The sequence below is a fragment of the Laccaria bicolor genome, genomic scaffold (genome assembly GCF_000143565.1).
Source record: "Laccaria bicolor S238N-H82 LACBIscaffold_33 genomic scaffold, whole genome shotgun sequence".
Taxonomy (NCBI): Eukaryota; Fungi; Basidiomycota; class Agaricomycetes; order Agaricales; family Hydnangiaceae; genus Laccaria; species Laccaria bicolor.
Genome location: NW_001889904.1, coordinates 1 through 21,384, shown reverse-complemented (window position 1 = coordinate 21,384; position 21,384 = coordinate 1). Strand labels below are relative to the sequence as shown.

At 48.6% G+C, this 21,384-nt stretch overlaps 10 protein-coding genes across 10 annotated transcripts; 6 read left to right on the top strand and 4 right to left on the bottom strand.

Moving 5' to 3' along the window:
• Positions 1–193: 193 nt before the first annotated feature.
• Positions 194–1,101, bottom strand: LACBIDRAFT_295178 (uncharacterized protein). The gene is made up of 2 exons (XM_001885643.1): positions 1,028–1,101; positions 194–975 (listed from the first exon to the last, which is right to left on the bottom strand). Exons 1-2 carry the CDS (start codon positions 1,096–1,098, stop codon positions 300–302), a joined length of 747 nt encoding a protein of 248 aa, XP_001885678.1. The 5' UTR covers positions 1,099–1,101; the 3' UTR covers positions 194–299.
• Positions 1,102–2,270: 1,169 nt separating this feature from the next.
• Positions 2,271–3,069, top strand: LACBIDRAFT_238438 (uncharacterized protein; the record flags this gene model as incomplete). The annotated part of the gene is made up of 2 exons (XM_001885724.1): positions 2,271–2,341; positions 2,394–3,069. The coding sequence occupies 2 exons, from the start codon at positions 2,271–2,273 to the stop codon at positions 3,067–3,069; spliced, it is 747 nt and encodes a 248-aa protein (XP_001885759.1).
• A 1,333-nt stretch (positions 3,070–4,402) lies between these two features.
• Positions 4,403–5,868, top strand: LACBIDRAFT_306951 (uncharacterized protein; the record flags this gene model as incomplete). The annotated part of the gene is made up of 2 exons (XM_001885723.1): positions 4,403–4,736; positions 4,799–5,868. 2 exons carry the CDS (start codon positions 4,403–4,405, stop codon positions 5,866–5,868), a joined length of 1,404 nt encoding a protein of 467 aa, XP_001885758.1.
• Positions 5,869–5,873: 5 nt separating this feature from the next.
• LACBIDRAFT_185826 (uncharacterized protein) lies at positions 5,874–7,682 on the bottom strand. The gene is made up of 13 exons (XM_001885642.1): positions 7,620–7,682; positions 7,399–7,559; positions 7,321–7,343; positions 7,187–7,269; positions 7,026–7,130; positions 6,930–6,976; positions 6,843–6,873; positions 6,781–6,793; positions 6,567–6,728; positions 6,438–6,510; positions 6,372–6,390; positions 6,289–6,317; positions 5,874–6,229 (listed from the first exon to the last, which is right to left on the bottom strand). Exons 1-13 carry the CDS (start codon positions 7,666–7,668, stop codon positions 5,996–5,998), a joined length of 1,029 nt encoding a protein of 342 aa, XP_001885677.1. The 5' UTR covers positions 7,669–7,682; the 3' UTR covers positions 5,874–5,995.
• An 803-nt stretch (positions 7,683–8,485) lies between these two features.
• On the top strand, positions 8,486–9,125 carry LACBIDRAFT_295176 (60S acidic ribosomal protein P1). The gene is made up of 3 exons (XM_001885722.1): positions 8,486–8,496; positions 8,561–8,626; positions 8,682–9,125. The coding sequence occupies exons 1-3, from the start codon at positions 8,494–8,496 to the stop codon at positions 8,961–8,963; spliced, it is 351 nt and encodes a 116-aa protein (XP_001885757.1). The 5' UTR covers positions 8,486–8,493; the 3' UTR covers positions 8,964–9,125.
• A 502-nt stretch (positions 9,126–9,627) lies between these two features.
• LACBIDRAFT_157487 (uncharacterized protein) lies at positions 9,628–11,748 on the bottom strand (the record flags this gene model as incomplete). The annotated part of the gene is made up of 8 exons (XM_001885641.1): positions 9,628–9,659; positions 9,714–9,950; positions 10,021–10,100; positions 10,161–10,497; positions 10,620–11,086; positions 11,135–11,394; positions 11,447–11,562; positions 11,613–11,748. Coding segments are annotated over 8 exons (1,665 nt in total), but the record flags the coding sequence as incomplete, so codon positions are not given.
• A 246-nt stretch (positions 11,749–11,994) lies between these two features.
• LACBIDRAFT_331284 (uncharacterized protein) lies at positions 11,995–15,172 on the top strand (the record flags this gene model as incomplete). Its single annotated transcript, XM_001885721.1, has 6 exons — positions 11,995–12,125; positions 12,441–12,946; positions 13,078–13,818; positions 14,252–14,427; positions 14,576–14,711; positions 15,072–15,172. The coding sequence occupies 6 exons, from the start codon at positions 11,995–11,997 to the stop codon at positions 15,170–15,172; spliced, it is 1,791 nt and encodes a 596-aa protein (XP_001885756.1).
• A 3,054-nt stretch (positions 15,173–18,226) lies between these two features.
• Positions 18,227–19,012, bottom strand: LACBIDRAFT_331281 (uncharacterized protein; the record flags this gene model as incomplete). Its single annotated transcript, XM_001885640.1, has 2 exons — positions 18,227–18,417; positions 18,442–19,012. The coding sequence occupies 2 exons, from the start codon at positions 19,010–19,012 to the stop codon at positions 18,227–18,229; spliced, it is 762 nt and encodes a 253-aa protein (XP_001885675.1).
• A 392-nt stretch (positions 19,013–19,404) lies between these two features.
• On the top strand, positions 19,405–20,290 carry LACBIDRAFT_331280 (uncharacterized protein; the record flags this gene model as incomplete). The annotated part of the gene is made up of 3 exons (XM_001885720.1): positions 19,405–19,439; positions 19,464–19,656; positions 19,688–20,290. 3 exons carry the CDS (start codon positions 19,405–19,407, stop codon positions 20,288–20,290), a joined length of 831 nt encoding a protein of 276 aa, XP_001885755.1.
• Positions 20,291–20,812: 522 nt separating this feature from the next.
• On the top strand, positions 20,813–21,368 carry LACBIDRAFT_238525 (uncharacterized protein; the record flags this gene model as incomplete). The annotated part of the gene is made up of 2 exons (XM_001885719.1): positions 20,813–21,187; positions 21,237–21,368. Coding segments are annotated over 2 exons (507 nt in total), but the record flags the coding sequence as incomplete, so codon positions are not given.
• Between the last annotated feature and the right edge of the window lie 16 nt (positions 21,369–21,384).

Genomic DNA, 21,384 nt, shown 5'->3' with positions numbered 1-21,384 from the left:
AGACAGAGCGCGAGGGCAGTCCGGGGGAGTAGCGCAACATCGAGAGGATGTGGCTGCTCTTGTGGCAATTGTGAGAGTAAGTCGATAGATCCACGGCCCGCTGTCATCCGCCGGCTCGATATTTCGTGTGGCCACGTCTAGACAACGTCCAGATGAGTTCCATTTGCCATTTGGCAGTCCGAGGCGGTCAGCTCCATGAGGAAAAAATGCTGAGACAGATTCATGCTGGCTTCCAGGAAAATACACTGAAAAATCTCGGTGCTAAGTATGTAGAGCTTTCGAGCCAGCTCTGATGTTGGTTACTTGATTTCACTGTACTTCTCCAAACCCTCGATGAGAGCACCCCACCTTCCCTCACCCCAACTTGAAATATCCTTCCACTGCTGACTATCCTCGCCCCAAACAATCTTCATCCAGATAAGATAACCCCCAACGGCAAAGTCCGCCCATGAAACGGTATCAGCCATCACAAACGGCCCCGACGCACTATTTTTCTCCAACCACCCGTTCACGACATCCAGTCCGCGCTTGAACAGATCCCAAGCCTCACTCTGCGCCTGTCCAACGGGAGCTATGTCCTCCAACTGCTTATGGAACGACTTCTCCCTCGTCCGCCGAAAGTATTCCAGTGAGCGAGGACTAAGGTGGTTAGCAATTTGAGGAATGATGCTAGTCCAGATGCTGTCGAGTTGGGTCATGAAGGACTTGACGAAGCCGAGCTGGAGGGCCTCAAGACCACGCGGAAAGATCCGTGGGGTGTCTGGATACGTTTTGTCGAGGTACTCCGCGATGAGGAGGGAGTCGGCGATGTATGTTCCTGTAGAGGGATCGTGGATGGCAGGTAGGGTGTAGTGAGGTTTACCGTCCGCCCAGTAGCTCGTGGGTGGGATACCCCTCTCGATGCAGAGAGGTTCGATATCAGGATACTCGACCCATTCCGTTCTATATGGTATACCCTTGTAATTCAGGCAGAATCTAAGACGTATTAGCCAGTAAGTACAACAGGAGGGAACGAGAAAAACATTACCGTGTCTTCCAAGTATTGGGAGACCATGCCCTGCCCGGTATCTCGCTGGTAATGTCGTAAAATATCAACATAAGGTGTATTGAAGGAAGCAAGAAGGAAGAGACCGCTGCGCACGTACCGGGTATATAAACTCCCAATTCAAATTGCATGTGCTTGCGCGTCATCACAAGATGTAAACATTGACGTGATAAGGCAAATAGATCCAAATAAAACCAAGCTTCTGCTTCCACAATCGCCCATATCCCCACCGTCTCCAGAGGACCTTCAAGCTTCAGGCCCTTCAGGACTAATTGTAGACTCGAGGTGCGCTTAAATTCTATAAAATAGAACCTTTGAATCTCGCTGATTTAGCTCCGCCCTGCTTATCAGAGACCTTCCGACATTTGGAAGACCACCGGCACCCCTCTAGCCAATCAGCACGGTAAACAACCTTCCATCGCAGATTTATCCGCTTGCTAAACGGCGTGTTTGGTAGGAGAGTAGGGGTGATTACTGGTGATTAACGTCTTCAATGTTCTTCAGAACCTGTCAAGGCCAGAAATACCCAGCAAGCGCGTTTCGTGTTATCCCTAGAAGCTCACCCCCGGGTAAGTATCTGCTTGTTTGTTGGATGGGATTAACTCAGTAAGTTTTTATAATTGGGGGGGGACTTTTCTTATTCACTGACCTCTGCCATCCGTAGCGCCAGCGTGGGATGAAGGAGTCAGTAAAGCGCCCAAAGTGTTTGCTCAACGACTTAAATTGCAATGTTGTTCCCTCATTGTTCAGCATACAGGTTCCTTCATATACAGACGGTCACCAGTCTAGCGGCGTATTTTTGGACATGAGGGACAAGTGATAAATCATGTCCAACTACCGGCTGACTGATCAATCCGGAATATAACTCATTGAAGTGGTGGGTTTTTCAAAATAGTCTCCCCCTGAATCATTTTTAAACTGATGGTCGTTATCTTAAGGCTCGGTTCCAGAGGAGCCCGTTTCTTGCGAATTCTGGGAGCGCTCGTTTGGGGATTTGGCTGTAAACTGCTGGATTCTCAAAGATTTCGCCTTTTCTGAAATGGCCACAGCTCACGAATAGAACACTAGCTCCGAGTACTATTTCCACTTACCGACCTGTGGCTTAAGGTGGCTTACCATATCCCTTCCGATCATGACGGAACGTCATCATGACATCTGTGAGTGATGACTAACAATGCCCAATATAAATCGCGAATTCAATCCATGTATCCGTCAGTTCTCTGCCATGATTACATTCTACGACATTTCCAGCAATTTGCCAGACAAGGTATGGTCGCCCAGTACATGGAAAACGAGGTGCGTTGTCGTCTTTTCGTTCCTATACAATGCTGACGCACAGCAATGAAAGGTTGACCCTGAATTACAAAGGAATCCCTTACAAGACTGAGTTTTTGGAATTACCCGACGTCCAGAAGTTCTGTATCGAAAAACGCATCCCACCTACTCGCACGTGGAATGATGGTAGCCCGTTCTACACTTTCCCAGTGATCCACGATCCTTCTACTGGGGTATACTTGACCGATTCGCTCGCAATCGCTCGTTACCTTGAGAAGACGTATCCCGAAACGCCGGTCATTTTTCCAGTTGGACTCGACGCGCTACAAGCAGCATACACCAGCGCCTGCGCGTCTGAGCTGAACTCCATTTGGCGCATAGCCGTACCAGAGCTGGCCAAGCTTTTCGAAGGCCGTGCGCTTGAATACTACCGTTTCTCGCGAGAGAAGAATGTAGGGAAGAAGTTAGAGGAAGTCGCTCCTGTCGGAGAAGAGAAGGTGGCGGATTGGAACAAGCTTAAGGAAGGGTTTGACAACATTGACAGTTGGTTGAACCAAAACAGCGTGACTGGTCCGTTTGTGATGGGAGATCGGATTATCTGGGCTGATTTCGTGCTTGGAGGGTTATTGCTTCTTTTCAAGCGTATGTGGGGCGAGGATAGTGGAGAGTGGAAGGATATTAAAGGTTGGAATGGGGGGAGGTGGGAAGCTCTTCTTCGGGGGTTACAGCCGCATAGTCAAATCAAGTAGAAAGCCCTCGCCTATGCAAACTTGAAGCGACAAAGTTTATTGCACACTTGTCTGGACCAACAGACCTGCCCTTGCTAGCGCCTCGTAGAGTCGTCATGAACTTGAAATCCAGCTTTGTTACTTTCCCCTCTATCGTGCCTATGAAGGGGGTTGTTGCCGAGTGGCGCGGATGTTACATTGGCAGAGAGGGAGATGACGGTTTCACATACAAATCTGTGTAGTTTTTTTATGCTTCGGTCAAATAACACGATGGAAAGTAGCGATTTTTTCAACAAATATTGGTATTGGGAACTCTATTGTTTGGCTTTAGAGATTATCGCGCAACAGTTGAACTACTTATGTAATAGTACAGCAATCATTTCAGCCCACATTACTAATTTATACCAAACACTCACTGTACGACGCACTGCCGCAGCTCAGCGAAGTGTTCTAAAAATTGCTCGCTTATGTCATTGCACGCCGTGTTGATATTGCGAGGTTGGGGTGCTCCCTTCCTCCTCTTCCTTTTTCTTTTTTCTTTTTTAGCGCGCAAACATAGGAGGGGGGACTATGCGCTTGGAACTCCGATCCGAAATGGTCGATTTTGACCGTTTCTGTCAGGCCTTCATCAACCAAGAAATGTACACATACGGATCGGGTTCGGCCAAATTTGGCCCAAAATGTACGCAAAACGGATCGGAGTTAAAAATACGAGAAGCTTTTTTTTTTCACTCTCCAGCTGGGGGGGTGGGCCAATTTTTTTCTTATGGCGTGGTGGGGTACCACTGTTCCAAAGGGGCCGGTGCTGGCCCAATTCCATGCCTCCGGAGACCAACCGAGAGATTTCTGTACTCTGGTAGATCGGAGTTCACTGGCGACCAAAGGTTTCTGTACTCAGGGAGGATCGGAGTTGGGCGATATTTTCGAATTTTTCTGTACGCATAGGATCGGAGTTGGGCCACTTTTCGAGGTCATTTCTGTACGCACCAGGATCGGAGTTCCATCAGGATTGTCCCCCCTCCTGCAAACATTGGTGGCCATTATTTGACATTATTTGCTGACTTAGAGCAGCACGTGACCGTCACATCGTCAACAATGACAATGACCCTACGCTCAACAACTCGAACCCCGCAAATTGCCCTAACGCCGGCCATTGGATATGTACGACCAGTGACCTCCAGTGACTAGTGACTAGTGACTAGTGCTAAGCGCTAAAACGCTAAACGCTAAGCTCGGACCATCGCGCATAGCCTCCTCTGATGAAGTGAATACACTGCAAGTCTGCACCGTCATTGCGCTGTGACTCAGAGCGTGGGCCGCGGAATACTTGTCTGCTCCCTACACTCTACGCGATATGCTTTGGTTCCTCCTTCTCGTCACTAGAATTTCTGCCGCTCCACTTCAAACGGCATGCACAACTCCAGACCTGGCTGGTCCTTCGTGTGTCTGCCCATTCAACCAGGGCCAAAGGTCTCTCTGGGATATCATCTGGGGTTGCCTCGTGACAATTTTCGCATGCACTTGGATTTCTGTGCATCCGAACATTCCTAAGGCGGGAGGGCCATGGTGGAAATCTTTGGCGAGTAGGTTAAAAATCATGTTTTACGCGATCATGACGCCGGAAATGGTTATCTGGTGGGCAATGAGGCAATGGTTGGGCGCAGGCGATATTGCAAAGAGGCATAAAGGTGCTTATTAATTGCCATCCGTTCTTCGTAGGCTTGCCCCTAATTGAAAACATCTATGCAAGATAAAGGATGGAAACGAATCCACGGATACTTTGTCCAGATGGGAGGATTCGTACTTTACCAGGGGAAGACGGCTCTATATCCGCTCTCCATTGCGGAGATGGAGACCTTAGAGAGGGCGGGGAAAATGGAATGGCCGGAAACTACTTCAGAAGATATTGAAGACCGTAGTAAAGGCGATTACCTCGCCAAAGGTGTTGTCATCCTCCAATCCTTGTGGTTCGTCACCCAGTGCATTGCTCGGGCAGTGAATCACATCATGTTGACTGAACTCGAGCTTTCCACCGCTGGCTTCGCCGTCCTCAATGGGGTCATGTATTTCTATTGGTGGAATAAGCCCCTAGACGTACGGGTGCCCATTCGAGTTCAACTCTTGCAGCCGGAAAGGACGTCCAGAGTGCACGGAGAAATGATAACCGGGGAAGGAGATTCGACGGATGAGGTACTCTATACCGGACCTGCCTCGCCTGGGGTGATCTCACCCTTCCACCGGGACGTAGAAGCAAGACTTGTTGGCCCCTACTCTACCGTCCCAGTTATCGGCGACCACCGCAACTGGTTATCCAAAGCCACCGACAACTTCTCGCGGGACGTCCACATTCACGGCATCTTGTGGACGCTGTGGAATCGAATTCTTTACCGGCCTTTTGCAGTGCTTCTTGGACCCCTTCGTGACATGGGTGTCCAACTCGACCTTGACAAGTCGCGTCATCATGTGCCCACCTTTCACGCATCAGGCACTGATGGTCATTATGATCGCTTTTCCATCGTCGCAGTGGCAGTAGTGTTTGGTGCCATTCACTGTTTGGCGTGGTCCTTCCATTTTGCGACTCGCGGTGAACAGTTTATATGGCGCGTCGCCTCCCTTTCCATTGCTTCGGTCCCTGTGGCCATGTTTGCCTGTGTCTGGATATTGCCGTTCGATATCGCAGAATTTATAACAATTCTACTGGGTTTAGCGTATATTCTTGCTCGAGGGGCTTTACTTGTTCTCGCTGTGACACAACTTAGGTCGCTACCCGCCAGCGCCTTCGATACTGTCAATTGGACCACTTTTATACCACATTTATGAGCATTCTCGATATCATGTTCATTTCTAGATCTATACAAGTTTAATACGTTACCCGTACCAAGCACAAAGCTAGTTAGTCGTCCGGAAGGATGGCAATTTATTGTTACAATGTTGCGCTACTGCTATTTCAATCGTCGGCAACATGCACAACGGCCTTGGCCTTATTCAACCCCTGTTGTACTGCCAGTATTATATCTCCGACTTTGTCGAGACCATCATACACATCTTCACGATGCTGGATCTCCCCGCTAGCCACCTTGGCGGGGACGACAGCATAGAACTCATCATCGTACTTCGGCTCTAAGCGGCTTACGATAAACCCATGAATAGAAAGTGATTTCCCAATGACATTGATGAGATTCTGGTGAAAAAAAAACGGTGTTGTTGAGTACGCAATATTTCAATGTCTTTTAGACTAACCTTGATCGGCTGACCGCCCACGTTGTAGCCTGACGCCAGGTTTAACAGTGCGCTTGCTCACGAGGGAATGAAAAGTGATTTACCTGCAATCATTCCGCATTCCTGATCGCGACGTCAGTGCCGTCCCTAATGAAAAGGTTCGAACTTACGATGAACCGAGCATTGAGGGCAGCGGCTTCGAGCGCAGCATCCAAGGTTGCTCCGCCAACATTGTCCCAGTATCTATACGTACATAAGTTGTGTTCAAAGTAAGAAAGTTCAACAGAAGGGATACTCGCATGTCAATGGGGCCCTCCTTTTCGAGAACTTCAGCAGTATCCGTTGTCTTGTAGTTGAACGCAACGTCGGCACCGATTTCTTTCATAAATTGAACCTTTTCCTCAGATCCAGCGGAGGCGATGACTTTCAAACCGTCGAGCTTCGCGAGTTGGATTACGAGTCTACCAGCCATGGTGTGAGGCGGGGTTCAACATGAGAGATAGGGTATCATACGATCCGACAGGTCCTATTGCTTGATTACTAAATTGCGCCATAATATTTCAGAATGAACTCACCCCCTCCAGTGGTAACGAACACCGTTTCCCCCTACATTCAAAAAGGTTAGCACAATCATATATTGGTATAGCGATGAACGAACGTGCTTTTTTCGCTTTAGAGTATTCCTTCCACGCCATGTAAGCCGTTTTGCCTGAAGACTTGGGTGAATTATATGCTCAAACATTATTTTATCATCTCACCTGGCATTCCAGCCACGCCGATGAACGCCGACCAGGGCAATTTAAATTTATTGTCGATGACGCGGAGACCCGACAAATCCTTCCTGATGGAGTATTGAACGTGCTCTGAATGAAATCAAAATACAACTCCTGAGTGGCTCACGAAGACGTGCAGAACGTACCGAAGAATCCGTAAAGATGATCGCCTGCATTGACCCCTTCAAGTTCTGAACGCACCACAACCCCAACCCCATGACCAGTCAACCTGAAACAATATCCTTGAACACCCGATTTGCAGCTAGCGAAGTGAGCTTACGGTTGTCCAATCGCAAAGGGAGCCTGATAACCCGTTAATATCGCCAGCCAAATGATCAGAAGTTGGATAACGACCCACGCTGTACGACTTCTTCTCGGGGTGGCGCATACGTCCCCTCATGTAGGGATCGATGGACAGCTCCAACGTCTTGAGGAGGAAGCCACCGTCGAGGTGAACATTCTCAACATCGATTGTTTGCGTTGTATCGTAGACAGTGGTCTTTCCAGGCTCGGGGTAACCTGCAAAATTTCGTTACTAGTAATCGCTTGCCTTCACTTGGGGAACGCGTTACGACGAACCTTTAGGGACTTCGTTGAAGAGGACACGACTGTTCTTTGTGAGACCCATGATGCGGTTGGCGGTGAGACTGAATTTGTAAATGTAGGCGTTAGAAACCGAGGTATTTAAAGCTTTGTTTCCGGAAACAAGTGGTCACTTGTAGCCGGAGATATGTAAGCAAAAAATTACACGTGGCTTGTCTTCTACCTGCTTGACAAGCGCAAAGCCCGGAAATCTTTACTAAGTGTGGTCCACATGGGTCCTGGTCGGGGTTGAGATTCAAGTTGGTGATAGCGAAGATGCCATTGTCCAGCTCACACTATGATCCATGGGATTCAATGACAAGCTTGAGAGGTAATGCGTATAGATCGAAGATTCAGCGATCCCGGTAAATCAAAATCATCCTCCTTATGAACCATAGGAAGGTGTAGTCGCCGAGGACGAGGTGATGAAACGATTCGGGGAAGACATTTCGTTGTCCAGAGTTATGATTCAGATCAACCCGTTACTTCAACGTTACTTGCCAATTACTTGCGCGTTACCAATGCATGTTCTTTCGTCCCTAACAACGTCAAACATGCGCCTCCGACGCCTCCGACCAACCTCCGACATGTACTTACAATGATTCGGTTCTTGTTTACAGACCGCTCCAGCCTGAGGGCTTCCGTAGTTGGACGCCAGATATATACCCTGACTCCCTTCGTAACCGGTGATAGTTTATGTGACTTTTCGATGACGCCCCAAACTGTCAGATAACGACACAATGACTTGACAATGACGGACGACCTTAATGGTTATGACTCGCCGGTACCGATCCTGCGGAAAATATCAATATAAAGTCATGGCTCACAGTCCGTGAAACACATTCAACAAGTACGTATACCGATAATTTTAATGGTAAGATGGCCTACTTTGTGGCCGTTCCAAGAGGCGCCAAAGTTCTCACTCATCTTTTTACCAGGCCTCCGTCGAGCTTGCCCCCACTTACGCTGCGCTCATCCTTGCTGATGATGGAATCGGAATCACCGTAAGTCTTGTGAAGGACCTCCTAATCAAAAAATTCACATTTATCGCTTTACTAGGCCGGCAGAATTTTAGCTTTAACCACTGCAGCTGGCGTCGACATGGAACCGATCTGGGCTGATCTATTAGCGAAAGCTCTGGAGGGCAAGGAAATCAAGGAACTCTTGTCCCACATTGATCCGGGTGGAAATTTGGACAATGGAACGTCCGCAGTGATAGCCTCTAACACGGCGGCTACCACTGACTCTGAAGGACATGTTGATGAAAGTGGAGAAAGCCAAGATGGGGACGACAGCGAAGACGAAATAATTTTTTCTGGACTTATGGACTTTGGATTCTAGAAAATCAGATGATCGAGGTGCATTCGGTCAACCTCACTTGGATCTGAAATAATGATTGTTAGAACCATTCGTGATTGAAACCGCATTTCATGTCAGCAAACCATTTCCAAATATCATCACCTCGCCCGCAATTGAGGGTTTTCCTTAAATAAAATTCATTCCAATAAATTTAGAACGGACAAAAGGGCCCGAAGAAAATGTCCAACAAACGAGGAATCTGTAGCTGGATTAAACAACGGTGGTTGAAGTTGAAGAACGTCTGTTAGGTATGAAGTGTTTATGTAAATACAACGATCTGGCCAAGATCACAGTAAGTAGTAAATCGATGGGTAAAGAAATGCTGTGTCGAAGGAGGGTTTGGCAGCACGTATCTGCATTAAACGAAGGTAGAGATCGTTAGTAAAAAGAGAGCAACAAGATACCAGCCCAAGGTTGTAGGTGACGTCGATGAGGCACTACTTTTCGTCGAACCGGTATTAGAATGTGTAGAGCTAGAGGGTGAAGGTGACGCAGACGTCGTCGAGGGATTTGTAGCAGCGCGAATAATTACAGCGGCTTGCTCCGCAAGTCCATACACTGGAGCCATAAGCTTCACAAGGGTGCCGGTCAGTGGGCCATTTCGCGCTCGAGGGCTGTGACTCACATGAGTGGAGAGAGATATCGGGAAGACGGATCCGTCAACGACTCGAACGTTTGCTGCGACAAATGAGAAACGGAATGAACAAGACGCCTGAGGAGAGGGATACGCACAAGTTCCGTACACCTTTAAATTCGCATCTACCACACCACCTTGCGCTTCTGGAAGCATCGCGCAAGTAGCAGTGGGATGGAATTCCGTTGCTGCGTTATTCCTGATCCACGCTTCCCAATCTGAGTCGGTATTAACTGTTGGTCCGGGAGTGACCTCAGCGCCAAGAATGTCCTTCAGCGGAGAAGTGTTGCCAATTTGACGGACAAATTTGAGGGCTTGGCGCATCGTCGTGATATCTAGGTGAACGTGGAGTATGAAGAGTGCGGAAACGAAGGCCGAGCAACGCGTAAACAGGGGGGAGCTTACCGGCAGGATGTGAAAAGTATTGGGGATCGATGACTGGCTGATCAAACACCGAACTGGAGTTGATATATACTCGTCCTTGGCTTGAAATGGACGTTTGAGCTTTACTATGTAGACGTTCAGAAAATGAGGCATCATCATACCTAAATGGTATCTGGAGCGCCGCTTGAATGACAATTGCGCCAGGGGAATTGATGCTTAAAAGAATCTCGACTATTCCGGAATTGGGCAGTACAGCGTTAGCGAGAGATTCATAGATCGCCTTGTACCCATCAACAACTTGAGAATATTGACTGGGAACCAGTGTAAGTGAAGAGTTCGTGATAGCTCCAGTGATGCCTTCGCAAAAAGTAGCGAATGAGGTGTTGCCCCCATAAAGGAAGCTTCCTTGGACATAGGCGGTTCCCGAGTTTACGAAAGAAAGGAACTCGGGGGTTTTCTGGGACGGTGTTACAAGGTTGACGGACAGATGAGAAAAAACTTACAGAGAAATCTGAGCCAGAGGAGTAGATTGATCCTTGGGTATCGTTCGGTGTCTCCCACGTCACACCCACAGCCTATCCTCGAAGTAAGAGAAAGTAGACGAGAGAAGATATGTTAACGCACCAGGTGGTCCTGTAGATGTTGCCCGACACCGGGAAGTTCTGATTTTACAGAAACTCCAGCCGCTCCCAGAACATCCCTTGGCCCAATCCCACTCAACATCAAAATCTGAGGGCTCCCAATGGCACCTCCACTCAAAATGACCTCCTTATTCGCCATAACCGTATTAACCGCGGCTCCACGGCCAGTGGAATATTCGACCCCGGAAGCAAATAGGTCGCCAGCAACAATGTTGTCTGCCCAAGTAACTCGAGTTACAGTGGCGTTCACCAGAACGTGAAGGTTGGTTCGAGCGGAAGCGGGGTCGAGGTACGCGGACCGAGAGTACGACCTCGTCCAGTTGGTTGGGTTGATAGCGGAGGTGGCAAAGAACGTGCCAAGATTATTACCGTTATCAGCATCAGCTGAAATGGGAATTCCAGCGGCTTGCATAGTCGGGAGCCAGGTTTCCGTCACGGGGACCATGCTGCAAAAAAGCTGAGTGCGACGATGCAGAATTGTGATGACGCCGTACTATGCGGGATACGATGCTTGAAGGGGGCCATTCGTACCGTGACTTGAACGTTGATACTGCATTCCAGCGACGGATTGGACGGCGGCGATTGGGGGGGTAAAGTTCTCGCTCTTCTTCATGGCCGCCAACAAGCTGTCCCAGCTCCAATTGTCGGCTGCCGCAGTGCCATTCGGTGCAATGAGATCATGCCAGGCGTTAACTTCTGCTGAATTCGGCCGGACAAGATACATCCCATTGATTGCAGACGACCCGCCTAAGACCTTTAAAGTGTAAGTTTGACCATCAGGACATAATTCAGTGCTAACAACGTACTTTTCCTCTTGGCCAGTTAAGTATCCGATTATTCGCGCCACTTTGAGGAACGGTTTTATACGCGTAATCATAGGAAGATCCAACGAGCGAAGTATAATATGTGGCGGCGGGAGTATCTGTTACGAAAAGTGAGCAGGATTCATTAGAATAGTCCAATAATCCGTACTGATTATCGAAGCGACAGCATCACCCGTATCACCAGCCTCGAGGACCAAAACCGTCACTGACGAGTTTTCAGTAAGCCTCGAGGCGAGTACCAGGCCTGCAAGGCCACCCCCCGCGATGATATAATCGTAGGAGCTTGATGTCGTCGATGGAGTAATGTAGGTTCGTTGAGTAAAGTGAGAGTGGTTACGAGGGAGTTGAAAGCCCAAGATTGGTGTAGCCAGAGACAGAACGAGGAGTTCTAGGCATGGTATCATCAAGACCGCTTTTCAGGGGGGGCGAGTGGAAGTGGCAAGTGCAAAACACGACTTTACACACGTCAGCGGGGCCTCTTTATGAATGAAATCATGTTCTTGAACACTCACGTGTGAACGTCGGACGAAATGGGGAGATTCTGGCATGGACGACCTGCCACAGGCCGACCTCCTAAGTATTCTCGGGATGCCGAGTCCGCCTTCCACAAGCCTCGCCCTTTGGTCGAGCTTGGCCTCGAGGAAGAGGAATTTCATAATATGTGAGTGACGGCCCAGGCGTTGAAGTCGTCGTCATGCCAGTGAAGTTTGTGTCATGTGATCATTGTGATGACTTCGCGGTGACTTTCCCAAGGGTTTGTTCAAGGTTTGTTTCATCGATCTTTCAAATCGATAAGTATCTCAGTCTGCTTTCTTCTTCCGTCGACGTCTTCCCAACCAACTTCTCAGTTCCTCCTTGATTTTACGTGTAGGTCTCCTCCGAATCAGCTCTGAACAACCCTGGTAACTTAGCGAGCTGTTTTGTGAGGGCGGATTTATACGCATTGTTAGCCATAAGCTAATAGGCAAATAATCAGATTCCACTTGAACATCCATATGCCCGCGACGCATTCCCCATCAAGTCCCCGCAATGATCAGGCACCATCCATCAACCACCTCCCCGCCGAACTCCTTTCAATTATCTTCCGCTTAACCGCTCCTGGGTATTTCGAATCTTTTTGGAGTACCTATTACATTCGTCGCATTCTTTGTTCTGTGTGTCCCCTGTGGAGCGCCATCGTCGTGTCCATCCCAGAACTATGGAAAATTGTCGTTGGTTTCGTTGACATTCCCGACTATTGGAGGAAAACTGGATATCAAATCCAGTTATCGCAGGATCACATGCTCTACCTTGTCTTCGCTCGATATAACACTGCCTCAGCCTATGATTTGGAGGGCATCCAAGCTCAAATGATGCTCGCGCACGCCATACCCCTCTTTCAGAGAATTTGGTATCTCTCCATCGACGTTCGAGCTCCTCATTACCATCGATCAAAGAGCACTTTGTTCGGCGTATGGCTCATCTCCAAGTTCTCAAATTGCAGTGTGACCATGACGATGGGCCTTACCGAAAACACGACATGCTTGACAATCTCTCCAACAATTTATCTGTGATACCTAACTCTTCCCCCCCTGAAAAATTCTCTTGCCCTCGCTTATGGTCCATGACCGTAGACGGAGAAAATTTTCGCTACATTTGCCAGGAGAGACCCGAATGGACGAACGACCTTGGTGGGCTCGGTCGTTTAACCGTCTCACACTTCACCAGCGATGTGCATCAATTGGACCTGAATGACGTTGGAGAATTCCTTCACAAACTTTCTTTCGACTTCCTCAAGTTTGTAGACGTCAACTTTAATTTCGATCCGAACCATCCTCCAACTCCATCTTCATTATACGTAAGGGACCTTGAGCTTGAAAATCTTTCCAATCGGCTGTGTAACGACTTCTTTCACAACCGCGAGCTGGACTCTCCCAATAGTCTTTCAGTCAAGAATTGCCGCCTAGATGGGCGACTCGTCTTCCCATTAACCTGTGATACTCTTAATCTAGAGGGGGTTCGTGGCAATGAACGTCTCCATTCTCTTTTACGATGGTGGAATTCCCACACAGTATCTTTCACGAATTGCCCAGGGTTCAACAATGTTGTCCTTAAAACGCTGGGAGCAGTTGACGAAAATGCTCCATACGTATCCAGTGTTGAAACGTTCCAGAACATCGTCTTGACTGGGTGCTCAAATTTCTCCATTCGAGCTCTGAAGCGTATGGTTGAGCTACGCAATTCTTTCATTGACTACGCCGACCCGGATTGGATGGATCTCGAAGTTGACGCACCCGGGCTTGAATCCGTCGTCGTCCATGGTTACGGCAACGAATTGTCGGCTGCAGACAGAAAGTGGTTTGAAGGTCACTTGTGTAAGTTTATTTGGGATTAAACTTCCGGATTGTGGCATTTGGTTGCTCGGATTCTTGACATCAGGAATTTCTCTTGATACTTGATAGGCGTGTGGAACGATATGTATGAAGGTGCACTACATGCATATATATTTTTGAGATCGTCTTTCTGTGACTTGCGCCTCTTATAAAGTCCTTCAACTTGACCCCGGGATGCTCGAGTACTGGCGCCTATAGAGGTTAGATGAGTACGGACGGCAATGCTTTGGTCTTCGTCCAACAACGTAACTTAATCAAGAAAATGGGGCACGGCTAGTGAAGCCCGCTTGGCAGAAGAGTTTTGATTTATGCCGTCATGTAGTTTCGGGACTCGCTCTGCAACGAAACCTCAAATTTTGGATTAGAAACTGTTCGTAGAGAGAATAGAACCATGTGTTAGCTTTTGTGTCGATAGCATCGGTCATCACTGTTTGCCTCAAGTACCCACTGACAGGACTAAAAACCGGCGAGATCGCCCTTTTATTGCATGCGAACTTCTTGACGAAATTTACCACCGGGGCCCGCTGCACGGCGTTAAAATTTGGCGGGTCGGCATGGAACTGGAGCACCACCAAAAACCAGGAACACAGCGTTAGTTGAGTAGGAGAGTGATTCGGGCTCTATACACCGTGTTTCTCCCGCAACACAGGCGAGGTTTACGTTTCTCATTCCTGCAGATTTATCACCATTTCTTTTTCTTCTGCGTGTACTAATTTTACATCACTGAATTCTTCGATAGAATGCCAAGGACGACCAAGTGCGTACCGGTTGTTTTACGCGGGGAGCGGGAGTTTTTCCTAGGGACCTTCATGGTTACGACCTGTTCCCGCGACTCCAAATTCCATCCCTTGCGGAGGGATCTTTCCTTGGACGAAGTGGGTGGCAATCATTTTGACGCTTCCAAAGCTGAGCGCTTCGTATCTATACTTATATATTGAAAGTGATGGAGGCGGCCTTGGATTTGAATATTGCTGGGTCAGCGGAGCCAAGACATATGTAGTCTGACGTAATGATGGAGATATGCCTTCCGTTTCTCGATTGCCGATATACCCTAGTATACCCTATGAAATGCTCTAGTTTCTCTAACCTGTACTATCAGTGTCCGGGAGTTTGAAACAAATTGATCTTTGGCCACATTGTACCACAACCGCTACACGCCGGGCATTCAAATCTTGCACAGTCGTACATACGTGTCTCGTGAACATGAATATATATTTTATTTTTTTATTGGACAGCTTTGGAAGCTGACGGAGGCTTACCGGTCGTCGAAGTCGATTGTTTCGGGAGATTGAAATGGTTGTCACGTCCAGGTCACATCCAACTGTCAGAATTTTGATAGGTGATGCGACAGGGTTCAAATCCGTAAAGCCTAAGATCACGCTTGTCACGCTCAGCGGACAGAAAATCAAAAATCATTGAACTGTAAGCGGAGGTCTTAGTATTTCTGCTCAATTTCTCGTATTTGAAGTCTCCTAGTTTACTAGTATACGTCTGTAAATTTTTAGAAAGCCTCATGCAAAGGATCGGATTAGATCTTAGAAAACATCACACATTTTGATGGGCTGAAAACCACCTTTTAAAATCCTGCACTCGTCAAACTCAGTTGTTGCAGAAAAAAAGTTCATATTCATATTAGTGACAGTCATAATTAGTCCAGAAAAAATTCCCAGTAAGCCAGTGTCAATATTGAGGGAGGAACATAAGGATTTCAAACTCCTGAATCATATCAAACTCCCGGACACTGATAGTAATCCAGCAGCGGAGGGAAAGTTGAACGCCGGAGGTATCGGCGTTAGGGTCCAAGAGTAAACACGGCGCCATTGGCATTGCTCCTCGCGCTCATACCCCGCTGGAGGCACACGAGTGCACGCGCCTTGCGCAGCGGCCTTGGCACATTCACTGCGGCCATCGATATCGGCAGTTACGCAGTATCATCGTCGTCGTCAGGCACTGCCACGACAAGGTACATGGGTTGAACCGACATCAATCCGGATTTGTCCATTTCATCAAAAAGAACCATGCGCCTTCTTTCCCTTCCAACCGCTCCCCTCCTGTTCCTTCCGCTGCACTCACACACACTCTTTTCCTCACCACAGTCCTTTATCGTACCGTAGAATTTTTATCAACACAATGGTTCACGTTACCGCCGCCGCCGGCGTTCTCGCTTTGTCATTCTTCGCTCCCGCCCAAGCCGCCATGCGGGGCCTTGCTTGGGCGACCGACAATCGCTGGGCCACTGAAATTGGGTCGAAACCCAAAATCCAGTGGTATCACCGTCAGTCCTTCCTCCATCTCATCCTCATCCCCTCGCTGACCCTCCTCACAACACAGACTGGCAAGACGGTCCCATCTCACAACTCGCCTCCAAAGAATTCGTTCCTCAATTCTGGGGCCCCGCCAAATGGTCGCAGTGGAACTCACGCGTGTCAGAGATGAATGCGAATAAGCCGCAGCACCTTATGGCGTTCAACGAGCCGGATGTTAGCAGTCAGTCGAACATGGACCCCAATTACGCCGCGCAGTTGTACATGGAGCAGATCCAGCCGTGGGGGAATAAGGGCGTGTCGTTGGGTAGTCCGGCGATCGTGTGGAAGTTGGATTGGATGCAGACGTTTTTGAATGGGGTTAAGAATCGGGGTGGGAGGGTGGACTATATTTGTATCCATTGGTGAGTGATCTGGTGCTTTTGTTCAAGACGAGGTGTTGATCTTGTGGTAGGTATGGATCATGGAACGACCTTGCGGGATTCAAGAAATACGTGCAATCTGTGCGGTCCCAGTTCAACAAGCCGATCTGGGTCACCGAGATGGGAATTACGAGCGGGTCGTACCCTTCGCAGGCGCAAGTCAAGTCGTTCATGATGAACGCCATGTCGTGGCTCGATTCCCAATCGTACGTGGAGCGCGCTGTCTGGTTCGGTGAGAATATTCCACGCTTCTTTCTTTGCGCAGCTGATGGCATCTGATGACGTCGTCCCATAGGATGCTTCTCTTCGAGCAATCCTCCTGATAGCTTTGCCACCGGCTTAAACGCCCTCATCAAAACCGGAGGTGCGCTCTCCGACATGGGCTTCTGGTTCGTTTTCCCTTTCTCATGTCTTCTTACCCTATTCTGACGCGCATATACATAGGTATGGGTACAGCTCCGCCCCAAATAAACGCTCCCACCGTGCTATTGCCCGCGACCTCGCAGCAGCTGACAACACCACCACCGTCGACGACATCACTCCCGTGCACTGCGATGAGTTCTGTCACTTGCGAAACGCACAAATTGAGCTGTACGAGCGCGAGCTTGCCGCTAGGGGCTTGTCCCTCGATGATATCGAGTAGACGGTTGTTGCTTGACCCACTCGTTGCCCGTACTCACCACACTACCTGATCAAGAACTGTGTTCTCAGTCTAAACTCTGCCCTGCTTGATGCCCTCGTTTCTTCCCTTCTCCCTCTCACGCACTGCCGCCTTCAATCTCACGTATTCCCTTCTCCCGCTCGCGGATCACATCATTTCATTCGCGCATTTCTAGATTTATACCACACTTCAGCGCTCAGCTTTTACCAGTTTCAGTACCGCGACATACCCTCGAATGCTGCTCTTTTTTTCTCTTCTGTTTATTATTTGAATGCATCGCCTGGCGCGCCTCTTCATATCGTCCCTTCTGTGTACATGCTTTCTTACTTGATTCGCTGTTGATACGTTAAAAATTCAAATTTCTGTGCTCGTCGTAATATCGGCGAATGGCTGTTCATCAATTGCATTAAGGTCGCTTTGTTCAGGGATGTTGCAGATACATTGGAGGGCCTCACAACGAGAAGATGTATGATGATAATCGGCGGCAGATTTACAGACTACGAAAAAAGTTGCGGTTAGGATGCGTTTAGAGGGAAGTAGTTTCACCCTAGATAATTATAGGCTGCTCAAAGAGATTCGGAAATGACCCACAACGATCCCACTACGTCGTGGTAATCATGAAGTTGGAAGAAACCTTCGTGACGCGTTGGAGCGAAGTGCTTGAACCGTCTCCTCTATCTATTTAGACTGGACCGCTGCCAGTGCCAACATTGGCATGTACACAAACTTTAGTAACTACTGAATATAAAAATAGAAAAGGAAGTCTTTCCGCATCAACTCCCGGAAGGCTGAAACATAAGATTCAGTATAAGGAAACATATTCAATGTTGAATTGAAGTCGTACCACGGTACCACTGCATTCAACTATCTGATATTTTTCTGATTTCAGAAGAGAGAAGATCAAGAAGTGTGTCACTTGGTAGGTCAGCGTATGTGCCCCCCGCTTCCAGGAGTAATATTGTCAGCACGATGTGCGTAAACCGCCGAAAAAGGCCGTGGGAGAGCTGCCGAGGGTATCGTCGGTGGTAGTGGTACAGGAGACGTTAAAAATCAGAGAATTCTTCCCAGTCAGGTCCATCTCCGCTAGTTAGGGAAAAGAGAGCGTTTACCCCGGATCCAGCAAACTTGACCGCCCGAGTAACCATATCGAAACGAATGAAGACCGCAAACCGATTGGTGTTACGGACTCGATCCCGGACAAGCAACACAGGATGCGGATTTCCGACAAGCGCATCTATTGACCTACGAAGTATTTCACGTCTGGTGACGATTGAGAATTCTTTGGCGGTTCTACTGCCTTTCTCCGTGTAATATATCCTCGAATCTGAGAAGTGCAGGACGGGTGAAGAGTGAGTGGCCGATTGGGGTCGGACCAGGTAGGTTGAATATACGTGGTGGTGCCCAGGGCTCCATAGGAAACCAGCTAAGAGAGGTATCTCCAACGCTGAACGAAGCGAGGAATCAATCAAGTAGCGCCTCGTTGGCGATTGAGCTCTCCAAACAACCATCCCTCCATGGCTACCAGTGTGTACGTATTGCATCCTCCATTCGTTTTTGTCCAGCTTCTCCCCGGTGATGACCGCGAATGGTTCGCAAGTTCCTCCTTCCTCGTTCAGATACAAACCGTCCTTCGCAGTGGTCAAGAAGCGTTCTAAATGAGAAAGGGGCGAATTTCCATCGAGGAATGATAAGATGTCTCTAGAGCCAATGCCAGCCTGGAATAGTAGTGCTTCGAGGTTGAGGATGTTCGTGAAGGGCATGTCCGCCCAGGTTGAGTCATAAAAGTCACGGACTGTTTGAAGATCAGCGTCAACGATCATCGATGTCATCGCTTGTAGCAAAGGCGACAGTGATAGAATCAGAACAAAGAGTGTAGATGGAGGCTGACATCTATGCGAAAGCTTGAGCTATTCACGACCAACTGCCTAATCGGCGTGACCTATTTCGATTATTCGTTGAGACGTGACGTGAAGAGTTACTTACTGTGGGAAATGTTGTCCTTGCAGGAAAATCTTCGATTGTGTTATAGGTCTTCTTCAAAGATTTCTAGTACTGCCTACACAGCTAGGAGCGCCACAGGCGCTCGAAAAAACTTTAGACTACGCGAAAACGACTTCAAAAACCCAAGGTGATGGGTGACATCACGCTAGGTTGTAATCCGACGTGACACTGACAAAGCCGTGACAGCTCTTCTCTCTTACCCTCATCATCTCCGCTGGCAATGGCAACGATAACGAACAGCGTTGATACGATACAGTAGGTAAGCGCCATTTCGCCCAGCTACGCGATCGTTCACTCCATCGTGTTGCAGAACCGTCTGATCCAGCTGAAGGAAATGGAGCGAAACAACTCAGAGGCGACCGACGATTCGTCGTTTACCTCGGCTTTGACGACGCCTGTGGATCAAGATGTGCCCATCAATGTCTATCAGGGCATACACGAGGCTCTTGCGAGAGATAGGAACGGCTTAGCGGTGAGCTCGTACTCTGATCTGAAGGCTGTAGGCAAAGGCGCGGATATCGCACAGGTATCGCAGCAATTGGAGAGAGCCTAACATCGATCCCAAAGTAGCCCCTTCCTCCGTTCTGACCGATGACCACGAACCTAGATACCCCGATTTCGTTCTCCACGCTGTCGCCATGTCTGCAATCCGTGTACTTTTCTTCCTACCCTGGTGCGTAGCAGCCGGAGCCACGTTCCTCCGCTTTCCCCACCATCTAGAGTTCATCATCTTCGAAACTGGCTACCTCGAGCCATCCAAAGGCATATATCGCTTCGCCCACTTTGCCGAGAGCGGAATGCAATACTCGATGACTTTCCTGGCTTCTCTGCTGTTGTTTATCTACGAATATCCGAATTTGGGAACGGTCATTACAGGCGGTCTTTTGGCGCCGTTCTTTCAAGCTTGGCAGGACTTTGAAGTGGATCAGAACCTACCTCTTGGTCATGACGACCGGCAGATGATTTACATTCTGGCGACTAGCTCTTGGCTTACTGGAGATTCGGTCGGCATTCAAAAGGTCGAAGATCAATACTATCTTTCTTCTGCGACGCTGGAGAATCGGGAATTTGATGTGTTTGTTGAGAAGGATTCGGACGAGGAGTGAAGTGCGTACATTATTGATTGTGCTCGTCCACCTTGTTTCTTCTGTGTATGATTGCAACAGTTTTTGAAGTCAATAATATATTTCTGCTTCAGTGTGCTGATCTTCTTGCGGCCTATGACCGCGAGCCTAACCAGTGCCTCTTTGCGTTGATTGCTTCAACAACTTCCGCCTTGCTAAGGTCATGACAGGGATCCAGAGGAACATGATAATAGGCCAGAACGCTGGCATAAAGGAGATTGTTCGAGTGCGCGTTTCTCTATAACTCACGATTCTGCTGATCAGTGCAATTTCAGTCGTCTAGTACAGAACATACGACTCCGGGACACGTCTTCAAGCAACGGCGCGAGCGGCAGCGGATTGACAAAAGATTGGGATTTCAGCATCGAGGAGAAAGAGGCCGAGTTTCGCGATGACCTCAGGGAAGTCTCAGGTATTGGCCGGAAACGCAAACGGGCGAGTGAACTTGCCTACCCTCGTTTTTTTTGCTAAAACCCCCCACAGAAAGGCCGAACGACGGGGCCAGTCCTCTCTCAACAAGTTCGCTCCCTTATTGGTGATGGGAATCAAGCGTATGTAGACAGCAACTTACCTGAAGCGATCCGGATGATGCAAGAAGTCATACGCATTGAACCGCGCGCGGCGAGTGCTTGGTCTGTCCTTGCACAGTGCTATGAAGATATGGAACAAGGGCAGAAGGCGCTCCAGCTTAGGATCATGGCGGCTCACCTTCGACACGATGCGGATGAGTGGGATCGATTGGCGAGGCAGTCAAGGGAACATGGGTATAACCAACAGGCGTTATACTGCTATCGAAAAGTATATAGTCTTGACCCGACAAATGTCGACGCGTTGTGGGATCGAGCATCGTTGGCAAAGGAGATTGGGGATTTTCGAACAGTAAGTTTGTTCATACTCATCTCATTACTACATTTAACATTGCCTTCAGGCTCGCAACGCGTTCACATCAATCCTTAAACGGTTTCCACACGACCTGACCGTTCTTCGCGAACTCCACACCATTCTCGTCGAGCTCTCCGAACTCCCAACTTGTGCCGACCTCCTCCAAGCCGCGTTTGACCACTATCAACGCATTA